Here is an 11896-nt window from a genome sequence, read left to right on the forward strand (position 1 = left end):
TCTTCACACACACCTAGGGCGGAATCCTACTCTTGGCCCTCAGCTGAGATACAGCCCGCCCCTGTCAGACGGATTGCGTCTGGGGCTGGGTTTGATCCCAAGCCACTACCCGCTGGCCCCCCATGGGCAGCCCCTCTGTGCACTGCACAGGCATGTGGAACGCAGGGTGGGGGAGGGACATTCTCACCCCTGCTTCTTTCACCGCATCCACCCAGGAGCAAAATATTGTGCTTGGCTCGGCTTCTCCCGTTGCTGTTTCTCGCTAGAGGTGAAGCTTTTCATGCATATGCATCGTGTGGGGCGCGTCTCCGTAGGGCGGCTCGGTAACGGGTATGGAGGACGCACATGCACACACAGGCGGATCTATAAACGCACATCTGGCGGGGTGCGGGGAGACTTGCTTTCTCCTTGCACCTTATTTAGACAGATGAAGCACCATCACATCCCTGCAAAATGCCAGCCCTATAAATAATCCTTCCCCACACCGAGCAGCTCCCTCCCTCCCTGCCCGCGCTGCAAGCGATCGGCACAGAGCCGCACGAGGAAATCAAGCGGATCGCACTGAATAAAATAAGGTCACGGTACCTTGCGCCGGGAGCGGAGCAAGAAGCGAAGTAGCCGCTGGAAGAGGCAGCAGCTGCCGCCAAATGCCAAAGGAACCGCTGGTTTCTGCACCAGTAATAGGCTACAGCCCAGGCTTCCGGGTTGGTCAGTTTCAACGTCACTGCCACAGGTTTGCAAAGAGGCAGCGGCAGCATGAAAAATAACTATAAAAGGAAGAGACACACGGGGGAGGAAGAGGAAACCCTGTTTACCTTTGAAAAGCTCAACTGCCCTGCCGGTCAGAAAAGGCAGATTCTTTACAAACCCTGCAGGGATGCGCATGAGCTGGTCGGTGCATGTGCCGTGTGGAAGCAGAGATCCCCCCCTCACACACAGCTCAAAAAGCGGGGAGCGCTCACGGTGGTGACCTATCACGCTAAGGATTTGCTCCTGCAAGCTGCTGAGCAACTCCTGGAAATACAAAGCACCCTAACTGCCACTGGGAGTTGACTAGCACTGAGCACCTTGCAGGAGGGTGCGGTGAGGTTTAGTATTGGTAAAGCACTACCAGATCTCCAGGTGAGAAGTGCAGTAGAAAGCATTTGTTTAATGCTGGATTTATTTCACCTGTAGTGATACTACAAGTACACTCACATGGGTGATAGTAAAGTCCATTCATTGTTTCTCAGACGGAAGAATAACCCACACTGCAGCTAGACTCTGATTTTTTTCCCCCACTCACCTGAATGCACCCACTGAGGGTCTGATTTTCACAGCTGCTGAGCACCCACAGCTCCACCTGAAGCCAACGAGCCTGATTCTCTTCTCACTTACATTGGCCTAATCCATTAACTTCAATGGTATTGCTCCTGGTTTACATTACAGTGAGAGGAAAAATAAGCCAAATGAGAGTGTTTAGCAGATCTGAAAATGAGGCTCTAGGCATCCCTGGAAGGTGGTTCTTGTGAATGGTTATGGGACCACCAAGTCATACGTGTAATGAAATAGTAGCATTGCCTGTCATGGATTCCAACTCCTCTCATCACCTGTCAAGCTACATGCAGACATGCGTGCAGGAGTTAATACCCAGTGAGCAGAACGGGGTTGAAATAAACCCCACCTTTCAGACTCTTAAGTGCACAGCTAATGTTATGGAAATGGGCTCCCATTTAGGAGAGCCCTTAAGCATGTGATTAAGTTCATCTCTATTAAACAAAACACTTAAGTTTGTGCTCAACTTTAAATGTGCTTAAATCCCACTGAAAGCAATGGTACTTAAACTCATGCCTAAACAGAAGCATTCGCTTAAGTATTTACTGAATCGGGATCAGCTGCTGAGCCAGAGATTGAACTCAATGGTATTCCTCACCTGTATTACATTTGTGCCATGTGTAAGTCTTTGCAGGATCAGAGCAGAAGGCAATCAGAGGTTTAGTGCTGGCTTTACAGAGCAGCATTAGAGACTCAATTGGCTGGTTTTGCTGTTCACAGGGCTCAAGCTATAAACGTCAAGTCTTTTTGGCATGCTTGAGTATTACTGCCTTAGCACCAAGCCAGAGTACAGGACTGGTATAAGTAAATGCTATCAGTGAAAGCACAACTGAAAAGGAAGGATTGTGTGATAGACACACCAACACACAGGGGTTAGTGCTTGCATACAGGCAGTCACCAATCGAGACACTATCAACTGCAGCCTGCAGTTTTAGTTTTTCTTCTCATTTATTATACCCTCATGAAAGCTTTTCTATTAAAGAAATATTAACATCCCCTCTGGCTTTTCCTCTCTCTTCTGGCAGCAGAAGTCAGGGTAGCTCTGTACAGCTTGTGTCCTCCAGCACAATGGCTGAGGTAACCAGGATCGCACAGAACTCTAGAAATCCAGGAGAATTCAATCATGTCACTCTTCCTCGTGGAGCTGCACTTTGCTCCTTAAATAGTCCCACTGATACAAATGGGAGCCACAGATGACTCCTTGAGAGTATGTGCGGCAGAATCAGGCCCTCAGTTTGTTAATTCATTGTAGCAGACAAAAGATCATAAAACCGTAGCATTGTGGGAACAACAAAGAAACAACCTTCCATCAAAATATTTCTCAATTCTGCAAACACTTATGCTTAATTGTAGGTACATGAGTATTTCCCTTGACTTCAGTGGGACCACTCCTGTGTTTAAAGTTCAGGGTTTGCAGGACATGTTGGATATTCTTTTCTGCATTCAAAATAAAACCAAGGTCCTATCTGTCTATGGTAGTTAAGAACTTCATGGTACTTTCTCCCCATGCCACTGCCCAGCCAAGAACAGTGACGTCAGACCCCAGCATCTTATTCTGATGCCAGTTTCTTAATTATACTACAACAACACTCAGAGGCCTTGATCAGGATTGGGGCTCTATTGTGCTAGGCAGAGCACACACATATGCTAATAGACAATCCCTGCTCTGAAGAGTTTACAATGTTAGGCCTTGATCTAGCAAACCCTGATGCAACTTCATATAAGACAAGACACAGGAGGACATAACCAATCCTGTGAGAGCAGAACAGGCTTACAGAGACAGGAATGTGTGGTTAGAAACACTATGTTCACTGGGAGTTGGTTTCAAGTCATTTAAAGAGATTTTTAAGAAGTATTAACAATATATGAACAAAAACAGCAGCTATAAGTAATACCTAGTTTGTAAAGCCTTTGAGGTACAGTGCTGTCCTCTTACAAGTCTGTAAAGTGCCCTGCACACACCTGGTGCTATATAAATTATGCAATAATTTTTTTTAACATGGATAAGGCCACATTTTTCCCTAATCTTCTCTGACCATTTTGCTGAAACTTTCCAAAAACAGTTCAATCTGAGGCAGATATCTGGGATGGAAAATTTCAGCCCAAACAGTTAAAGTTTGGCAAAGCTATGTACAAGTGAAAACAGGGTCTTCTAAGGAAAGTGTTAAGGAACCTTACCTATAAATGTTACTACCAGTGCTGCCTGTAATAAGGATAAGTTACATGGGCTCTGATCCTGCAATAGGTACAGCCCTTGTAGATCTCCACTGACTTCAGTGGGGTTCTGCAGTTGCCAGTATCAGCATCAGAGGCTAAGGTTCATAGTAAATACTTTTCCACACTTGCAAACTGCCCGTGTATCATTCCTATATGGCCCCTTTCATCATAGTATCTGAGCTCATAATCATGAATGGACTTATTCTCACAACTCCTCTGTGAAGTAAGGAAGAAATATTATTCCAATTTTACAGATGGGACCTGAGACAGAGAAGCTAAGGCTTAGATTTGCAAAGGAACCTCACTCCCATGGATTGCAATGCCAATTAAGGACATAAATAGCTTTGAAAATCTTGTTTACTGTCACAATAGAGGGAATTGAACCTGTCTTCCAAGTTCTAGCACTGTGCCCTATCCACTGGACTATCCTGCTACATGAGCAGCTTGCAGTATCAGTACCTTGGCTATGACAATTAAAGAGACTAAGGTGAAAGGACTGTACCTGATGCTTCCATAGTTTACTCAGTTATATTACTTTGATATCATTCGCATTACGGTAGCAGCCAGGAGCCCTAATCATGGACCAGGACCGCCTTGTGCTAGGTGCTGTACAACACAGAACAAACATAGGATCCCTGCCCCAAAGAGCCGGCAATCTATATAAATATTAGCAGTAGATTGTATGTAAAATGTGTAAGAAAGACACTGTCATGCTAAAATGACATTTTAAGAAACCCCTTACTCATGTTAGAGCTTTAACATTACAATATTTTTTCCAATCTAGTCTACATCCCATCTCGTATGCTCTTTATTTCATATTGGACTTTCATTGTCTCCAGTTTGGAAAATGAGAATATTGGAGTCTGTTGTTCTTTAGGCCCTGATTCTGCAATCAGTTCCATGCCGACAGACCCGTATCTCCACTCTAGGGCCCACTGACACCCAAGGGTAGGAACAAGACCTTTGTTGTGTTTATCTTCTAGGTCTATGCATTAGCACACTGCATCTGTGATTAGTGGCAAACACTGCAGGGGACTGTTGAAATCCAGTGACAAACCATCTTTATTAAAAGGGTAAAAATATCCCAGGAACTGGGCTCCATGATTTTTAAAACATGTAAATGTTGGGCTGAAATTATAATGTCACTTTAATACCAGAAAGAACACATTGGCAGTGCCTTAATATGGTTATAGCGAAGAGAGTACTCTAGCAAATACCCAAGGCGGAGTCTGACTTTCCCTGAAATTCTAGCCCCCTCTGACTGAAAATCAACTACTGGCAGCCTATAGACGACAGGTGGGCTTTGGAAGATTCAATTTCTTTTAGTTAATTATAATGATGACATCTATAGATGTCAGGAGGTCAGACTAGATCAGGGGTAGGCAACCTATGGCACACGTGCCGAAGGCGGCACACAAGCTGATTTTCAGTGGCACTCCCACTGCCTGGGTCCTGGCCACCGGTCTGGGGGGCTCTGCATTTTAATTTAATTTTAAATGAAACTTCTTCAGTGTGTTAAAACCTTATTTACTTTACATACAACAATAGTTTAGTTATATCTTATCGACTTATAGAAAGAGACCTTCTAAAAACGTTACAATGTATTACCGGCACGCAAAACCTTAAATGAGAGTGAATAACTGAAGACTGGGCACCCCACTTCTGAACCCATGGACTAGATCATCATGATGGTCCATCGCTTCAGGCCCTAAAGTCTCTGGGAGGACAGTAGGAACAGCCAGTGATCATGGGGGAGGGAGACTCACATAACCTGGAAAAGTCCCCAGTGAAGTTACCTGTGAGAAGAAGACCCAGTTATTCTCTTTGGGAACAAAGCCAAGGGCCGCTATTACCTGGGGCCAGCGTGGCGGGGTTTGAGCTGCAACTTTCCAGGTACATGCTCGCTCCGGAGCACTGGCCCAACACGGGGACACGAGCCTTGCGCCGTGGCGGGCAGCTGCTCTCTGGGCAGAGGCACCAGCACAACACAGGCCGTCAGAGGGGCCTGAGAGCCCAGCGGTGCCTGAAACGCTGCCGAGTCCCTGAGGGGAGCGGCCTGGCCCATCAGGTGCGGGCCCGCGCCCATCAGCGCGCCCTATAAAGGCGGAGCCGGCGGCAGAAGCGCCTCCAGCGATCCCGGCAGGATGGGGGAGCCGGAGTCGGAGCCGGTTCGCAAGACCCACATGAACATCGTGATCATCGGCCACGTGGACTCGGGTAAATCCACCACCACCGGCCACCTCATCTACCAGTGCGGGGGGCTGGAGCCCCGGCTGCTGGAGAAGCTGGAGGCCGCGGCTAGCCAGGTACACTCGCCCCCTTCCGGCCCCATTGCGGGGTCGCCCTTCCCCGGGGCAGACGGCCCCTAGCGGCGCGGCTGCAGGCCCGGGGGCTGAGCCGTCCCCACGCGCCCTGACCGCCGCGCCGCGCTGCTCGCCCCGCAGGTGGGGAAAGGCTCCTTCAAGTTCGCCTGGGTGCTGGACAAGCTGAAGGCGGAGCGGGAGCGGGGCATCACCATCGACATCTCGCTGTGGAAGTTCCACACGCGCCGCTTCTCCATCACCATCATCGACGCGCCGGGCCACCGCGACTTCATCAAGAACATGCTGACCGGCACCTCCCAGGTAGCGGGGCCGGGGCCCTCCCTCGCCCGGGGGCGGTACGGCCGGTGCCCCCGGCTGTGGAGCGGCCCCATCCTGCCCCGGGCTGAGCTGGGGGCGGTGTTACAGGGACTGGGCGGGCTGCAGCCCCGCCGGGCGCCCCGATCCTGCCCCGAGCTGGGCGGGTTGCAGCCCCGTGGGCGCACGGAGCGGCCCCGATCCTGCCCCGGGCTGAGCTGGGGGCGGCGTTAGAGGGGGCTGGGCGCCCGGGTTGCAGCCCCGCCGGGCGCACGGAGCGGCCCCGATCCTGCCCCGGGCTGAGCTGGGGGCGGTGTTACAGGGGCTGGGCGGGTTCCAGCCCCGCCGGGCGCACGGAGCGGCCCCCACCCTCACACGACCCCTCTCTGCCCTAGGCGGACGCCGCGGTGCTGATGGTCTCGGCCGCGCCCGGGGAGTTCGAGGCCGGCGTGTCCCGGCAGGGGCAGACCCGCGAGCACGCCCTGCTGGCCTATACCCTGGGCGTCAAGCAGCTGCTGCTCTGCGTCAACAAGATGGACCTGACCGAGCCGCCCTACAGCCAGCGGCGCTTCGAGGAGGTGGTGCGGGGCGTCAGCCTCTACCTGCGCAGGATCGGCTACAGCCCCGCCGCGGTGCCCTGCGTGCCGGTGTCCGGCTGGGCCGGCGAGAACGTCACCCTGCCCAGCGCCAAGGTGGGGGATCCATCCGGGCAGGGGGAGCTCAGGGCAGCTGCCGGTGGGAGGGAGCCATGTGGAGCTCAGTTCCGCAGGGGCTGCTCCCTTCCAGCAGAGCTCTGGGCCCTCTGCCATGCCCAGTGGGTAGGAGGGAAGGAGATGGGCCACGCAGTTGGCGGTGTTGATGGTAAGGCCAAGTGCTGAGTGCTGCAGCCATGTGGGGAAGGGACAGGCCTACGGGCACCCTTTAGGGTGAGTCCAGGGGTAACAGCCAGACCTCAGGTCCCAGCCCCAGGCTGCATTTCCTGTAGCCGGAGACTGCGAAGCATCTCCTTGGCTTCCCCCTGCAGATGCCGTGGTTCAAAGGCTGGAAGGTCAAACGGAAGGAAGGCTTTGGGAAGGGGCAGACACTCCTGGAAGCGCTAGATTCTCTCCTGCCTCCTGTGCGGCCCAGTAACAAACCCCTGAGGGTGCCTCTGCAGGACGTCTACAAGATCGGAGGTCAGTCCAGGCAGGCATGGGACCCTGGGATATGCTGATCTACTGTTGGGTTCTGTATGGGGGGGGGGTCTCTGAGATGATTGACAGGTCCTCTGGGGGCAGGGCCCAAATCCTACATAAAGCATACTGGGTGCAGGTCTCTTTGCTATTCTGGCCTTGGCTAGTGAAGGCTCAATTTCATGAAGGAAACACTTGTGAGGGGACTCTCCCTCCATCATCCTTGCCAGGCTACTCCACCCTCCCTCAAACTAACTGGTCTGCTTGCTGTGCTGGTTATGGGCTTTCCACAGTCAGCTCTGACTTACTCTTCCCCTGTCTCCTCCTAGGAATTGGCACTGTACCAGTGGGGAAGATAGAGACAGGCATTCTCAAGCCGGGCATGAACATCTCCTTTGCCCCTGCAAACCTCTCGGCAGAGGTCAGAACCATTGAAATGCACCATGAGCCACTGCAGGTGGCTTTTCCTGGTTACAATGTGGGCTTCAACATAAAGAACATTGCAGTCAAGAACCTGAGACGGGGCCATGTAGCTGGCAACTCCAGGAGTGACCCCCCAGCAGCAGCAGCCCACTTCACTGCTCAGGTGCAGAGACTTGCTTCTATGGGGCTTACACGGTTCATAGGGTGTTGGCTCTTCATGTGTTTGCAGCAGGGAGGCCACAGTTCTTGAGGGGGTGTGACCTCTGGTAGCACCACTGGGAGGTTTGGAATAGGTGTGGGGAGAAGGTTGGGAGAGTCAGTCAGACTGGACTCTGCAGAATATAGTAATTGCTACAGACACTCCTCCCCAGTGCTGGTGTCTGTTGGCTTAGGCAGCTTCTAGCAGTATCTGCTGCCCAAATTTGGGGGCACTGCTCTCCATAAAGGTCTGGGCATTTAAAAAAGCAATGAGATGGTTGGGGAACCCCTAAAGCACAGATCTGTTTTTCCTGGAACAAACCCCTCCTTTGATCCTAGGTTATCATCCTGAATCATCCTGGCTTTATCAAGGCTGGCTACTCCCCAGTGGTAGACTGTCACACTGCTCATGTCACCTGCCAGTTTGCTGAGCTCTTTGAGAAGATTGACCGTCGATCTGGGGAGAAGCTGGAGGACAATCCCTCCGTGCTGAAGTCTGGAGACTCTGCTACCATCAGACTTGTACCTAAGAAGCCTCTGTGTGTGGAGCGGTTTTTTGACTATCCCCCTTTAGGCAAGTATCTGAAGTCAAGTCAGCTCTACCTATTTGCTACTAATCACATACATGAGATGTGAGGAGTCACCTTAGCTAAACCCTAGGAGCTTCCATTTCCATTGTCTGTTTATCATGGTCTTGTGTATCTTGATGGACTGGGCAGGGAAGCAGAAGCTGACTGTAAACTTCAGCTAAACAACCTAAATAAACAGACTGTTACTGCACTGAAGGTGGCCTAGCAGTCTGAACTGCTTGAGTCAGTCATGGACCAGGCCCCCATTGGTTAATGCTGTACAAACACAGAACAAAGATGGTCCCTGCCCCAAAGAGCTTAAACCTCATAAGATGACAGACAAGAGTAGGGGCTGGAGGAAGTACAAAGTGACTGCATGAATATAAGCAGTAGTGCCGCCGCCTTCTTGGTTTGAAAGGCAACTAAAATATTTAACTTCTTTTCAGGTCGCTTTGCAGCTCGGGACTTGAAGCAGACTGTTGCTGTTGGAGTCATCAAATCTGTGGAAAAGAAGCCTGCGGGTGTCACGAGAAAACAGGCGCAGAAAGCTCTGCTTATTAAGTGAAATGGGTTTTTTCCTTTTTTTGTTTAAAGCCAATTTAATTGAAAGATGCCTTTAATGTAATAAGGTTAATTTGAGATGGACTTTTGTTTTGCTTAACTCCAAATTGGGATGATTGTTTTATGGTTGGTTCAGAGCCAGCAACATTATCTGAACATTAAAAGCCTCTTCATCTCAGAGGCCTGCATCTTCTTTAATAAAGAGATCATTTGAGAGACACAGCTTGGTGCTGCCTTCCTTATTTTAAGCTTCTAGGAAAAATGTCTCCACTCTCCAGCTGTGGAGACCACAAAGGCTTCACAGCTGGGCCACTTCAAATGACCACGTGAATCTATGCAAGTAGGCTTGACAGGTGACCACAGCTTCAGGAGCCTCAACTACTTTAGAACACTCCAGCAAGCCAGTATGAACCTCTGGGAGCTTCTATGTAAAGGGCTTGTAACTCAAGAATCAAGCACGCGTCTACTTGTGGGGGAAGCAGTAGCAAGAACCAGGATGTGATTCTAGTGGTTAGTGCTTCCATGAACAGCCATGTAATCTTTCACTAGATGAAAAGGGAGGTAGGATTAGATTTAAACTAGGGCTGTCAGGTGACTGATTAATTGCACTGCTAAACAATAATACAACTTATTAAATATTTTGGATTTTATAAATTTTCAAATGTATTGATCTCAATTACAACACAGAATAAAGTGTACAGTGCTTGCTTCATAATTTTTAATTAAATACTTTCACTGTAAGAAAGATACAAGTACTGTAGTGCAATCTCTTGATCATGAAAGTTGAACTTGCAAATGTAGAAGTATGTAAAAAACAAAACTTATTTTTGAATGCAATGTGAAACTTTAGAACCTACAGGTCCACTCAGTCCTACTTCAGCTAATTGCTCAGACAAACCGTTTGGTTACAATTTGCAGGAGATACTGCTGCCCATGTCTTGTTTACAATGTCACCTGAAAGTGAACAGATGTTCACATGGTATTGTAGCTGGCATCACAAGATATTTGTGCCAGATGTGCTAACAATTTGTATGTCCCTTCATGCTTCAACCACCATTCCAGAAGACATGTCCATGCTGATGATGGGTTCTGCTCAACAATAATCAAAAGCAGAGCAGACTGATGCATGTTCATTTTCATCATCTTAATCAAATGCCACCCGAGAAGGTTAGGGGTGTGTGTTTGGGGTCTGTAGTTTCCTCATGGAGTGTTGCTCCTTTAAGACATCTGGAAGGATGTGCCACACCTTATCCCTCTCAGATTTTGGAAGGCACTTCAGATTCTTAAACCATGGGAAACATGTCCTCTGGAATGGTGGCTGAAGCATGAAGGGGCATACAAATGTTTAGCATATCTGGCACGTAAATACCTTGCACTGCTAGCTACAAAAGTGCCATATAAATGCTAGTTCTTGTTTTCAGGTGACATTGCTGACTGCTTATTTACAATGTCACCTGTAAATGTAAACAAACTGGTGTCTTAACAATTGGCTGAACAAGAAGTAGGACTGAGTGGACTTGTAGGCTCTAAAGTTTTTTAGTGTTTTGTTTGAGTGCAGTTATGAAACAACAAAAATTTACATTTATAAGTTGCATTTTCAGGACAAAGATTTCATTATAGTATGTATGAAGTGAATTAAATACTCTTTTACTGTGCAAATATTTATTACAAATATAAGGTGAGCACTGTACACTTTCTATTGTGTTGTAATAGAAATCAATATATTTGAAAATGTAGAAACATTTAACAAATTGGTATTCTATTTTAATGGTAACTCATCAACAGTCCTAGTTTAAACATAATTTTGTTGAACAACCTAGGGCAATTTGAAGAGTCCTAATTGACTTTCCCCTACAGTATCGTTTAGGGTTCTCCTTCAGAAGTCTTCAAGAGGCCAAACTCTTACTCCTGCCCTCCTCTAGTGTCAAATGCCAGCAGCCTAACAAGGTATTACTGTACCTCTTACAAGCAACACTTAGTTTAGTATTCTTAACTAAAGTCCAACCTATAGTTCTCACTAATGGGTGTACTATGGCTTAGGTCAGAGGTCCCCAAGGTAGGAAGCATGCCCCTGAGGAGGAGTATGCAGGCCATGTGTGGTATGGCAGAGTTTAGGCCAGCTCCCAAAGGGGGAGGGGAGGGAGCACCACCCAGACCCTCCCAACTCCTGTCCCTGTCCCTAGTCTTGGCATGTCTATTCCTGGCAGGTGGTGGACCCACACCTGGCTGCCAGCCCCCACTGCAGCCCTGCTCCTGGCCCCCCAACCCCTGTCTGCATCCATCCACAGCTGGTTCCTGGCCCTGGGATGGGGGCAGGGCATGACCTTCAAGTTTGGGCCTGCTGGCTTAGGTGTCCTTGGAATAAAATTAACACAAGACATTTTGCCTAAGTCTAGCAGCCTTCATTTTACCTGTGAGCGAGCACAGTTAATTGTTCACAGCTGCTAACCTAAGATAACTATCTCTAACTTATGCACCTTTGGCACAAGCCTACTTGATAAAGAGAGGCACATGTGGCTAGACTAATCCTCCACTCTTGGCTAGGAAGCTATAGCTGGGATTGTGGCCTAGTCTTGCAAAGGGGCTTTTCTGATTGGGCAGGAGAATAGTTCAGATTTTGTAGGTGCTGATCTGATAATAAATGGAATCTTCTAAACTGTCTACAAATGCAGACAAGTTTAAAATGCTTGCAGTCAAACTTTACTGATGAGCCTAAGTGAAATAGGAGTAAAGTAGAGGGGTGGTTCTGGTCAATTTGTAGTTCCTAGACCAGCTGCCATTTGGCCTGTAATGTACATTAAACCAGTTGTGCATTAGTACTAAC

General features: G+C 48.8%; 2 protein-coding genes across 8 annotated transcripts in view; one reads left to right on the top strand and one right to left on the bottom strand.

Annotated features, from left to right (window-relative positions):
• The window catches only part of CYRIB (CYFIP related Rac1 interactor B), a 140662-nt gene extending 139357 nt beyond the window's left edge, over nucleotides 1–1305 (bottom strand). For 2 of the 6 annotated variants that reach the window (XM_039522339.1, XM_039522337.1), the window contains exon 1: nucleotides 586–764. Coding sequence is in view for 2 of the 6 variants with exons in the window: in XM_039522335.1 (XP_039378269.1) it covers nucleotides 816–885 (70 nt within the window). In the remaining 4 variants the exon portion in view is untranslated. Of the gene's footprint in view, nucleotides 1–585; nucleotides 767–815; nucleotides 1052–1197; nucleotides 1238–1285 lie in introns of those variants that run through there. The other 4 variants (XM_039522336.1, XM_039522335.1, XM_039522338.1 and 1 more) reach the window with 4 other exon arrangements.
• A 4342-nt stretch (nucleotides 1306–5647) lies between these two features.
• Nucleotides 5648–9294, top strand: LOC120396412 (elongation factor 1-alpha-like). 2 transcript variants are annotated; one of them, XM_039521238.1, is made up of 7 exons: nucleotides 5648–5837; nucleotides 5976–6155; nucleotides 6545–6841; nucleotides 7174–7324; nucleotides 7651–7907; nucleotides 8282–8516; nucleotides 8958–9294. In XM_039521238.1, the coding sequence occupies exons 1-7, from the start codon at nucleotides 5676–5678 to the stop codon at nucleotides 9074–9076; spliced, it is 1401 nt and encodes a 466-aa protein (XP_039377172.1). In that variant the 5' UTR covers nucleotides 5648–5675; the 3' UTR covers nucleotides 9077–9294. The 2 variants fall into 2 exon arrangements, with proteins under 2 accessions (XP_039377172.1, XP_039377173.1); XM_039521239.1 differs by lacking the exon at nucleotides 6545–6841.
• The last annotated feature ends 2602 nt before the right edge of the window (nucleotides 9295–11896 follow it).

This window comes from Mauremys reevesii, linkage group 2 (assembly GCF_016161935.1).
Source record: "Mauremys reevesii isolate NIE-2019 linkage group 2, ASM1616193v1, whole genome shotgun sequence".
Classification (NCBI taxonomy): Eukaryota; Metazoa; Chordata; order Testudines; family Geoemydidae; genus Mauremys; species Mauremys reevesii.

What these genes read in the sequence shown, in the direction of transcription:
- LOC120396412 (XM_039521238.1), top strand. Translation starts at nt 5,676, where the DNA reads ATGGGGGAGCCGGAGTCGGAGCCGGTTCGCAAGACCCACATGAACATC. An exon ending in TCACCCTGCCCAGCGCCAAG is followed by an intron (nt 6,842 to 7,173) that starts GTGGGGGATCCA and finishes TTCCCCCTGCAG; the next exon opens with ATGCCGTGGTTCAAAGGCTG. An exon ending in GGACGTCTACAAGATCGGAG is followed by an intron (nt 7,325 to 7,650) that starts GTCAGTCCAGGC and finishes GTCTCCTCCTAG; the next exon opens with GAATTGGCACTGTACCAGTG.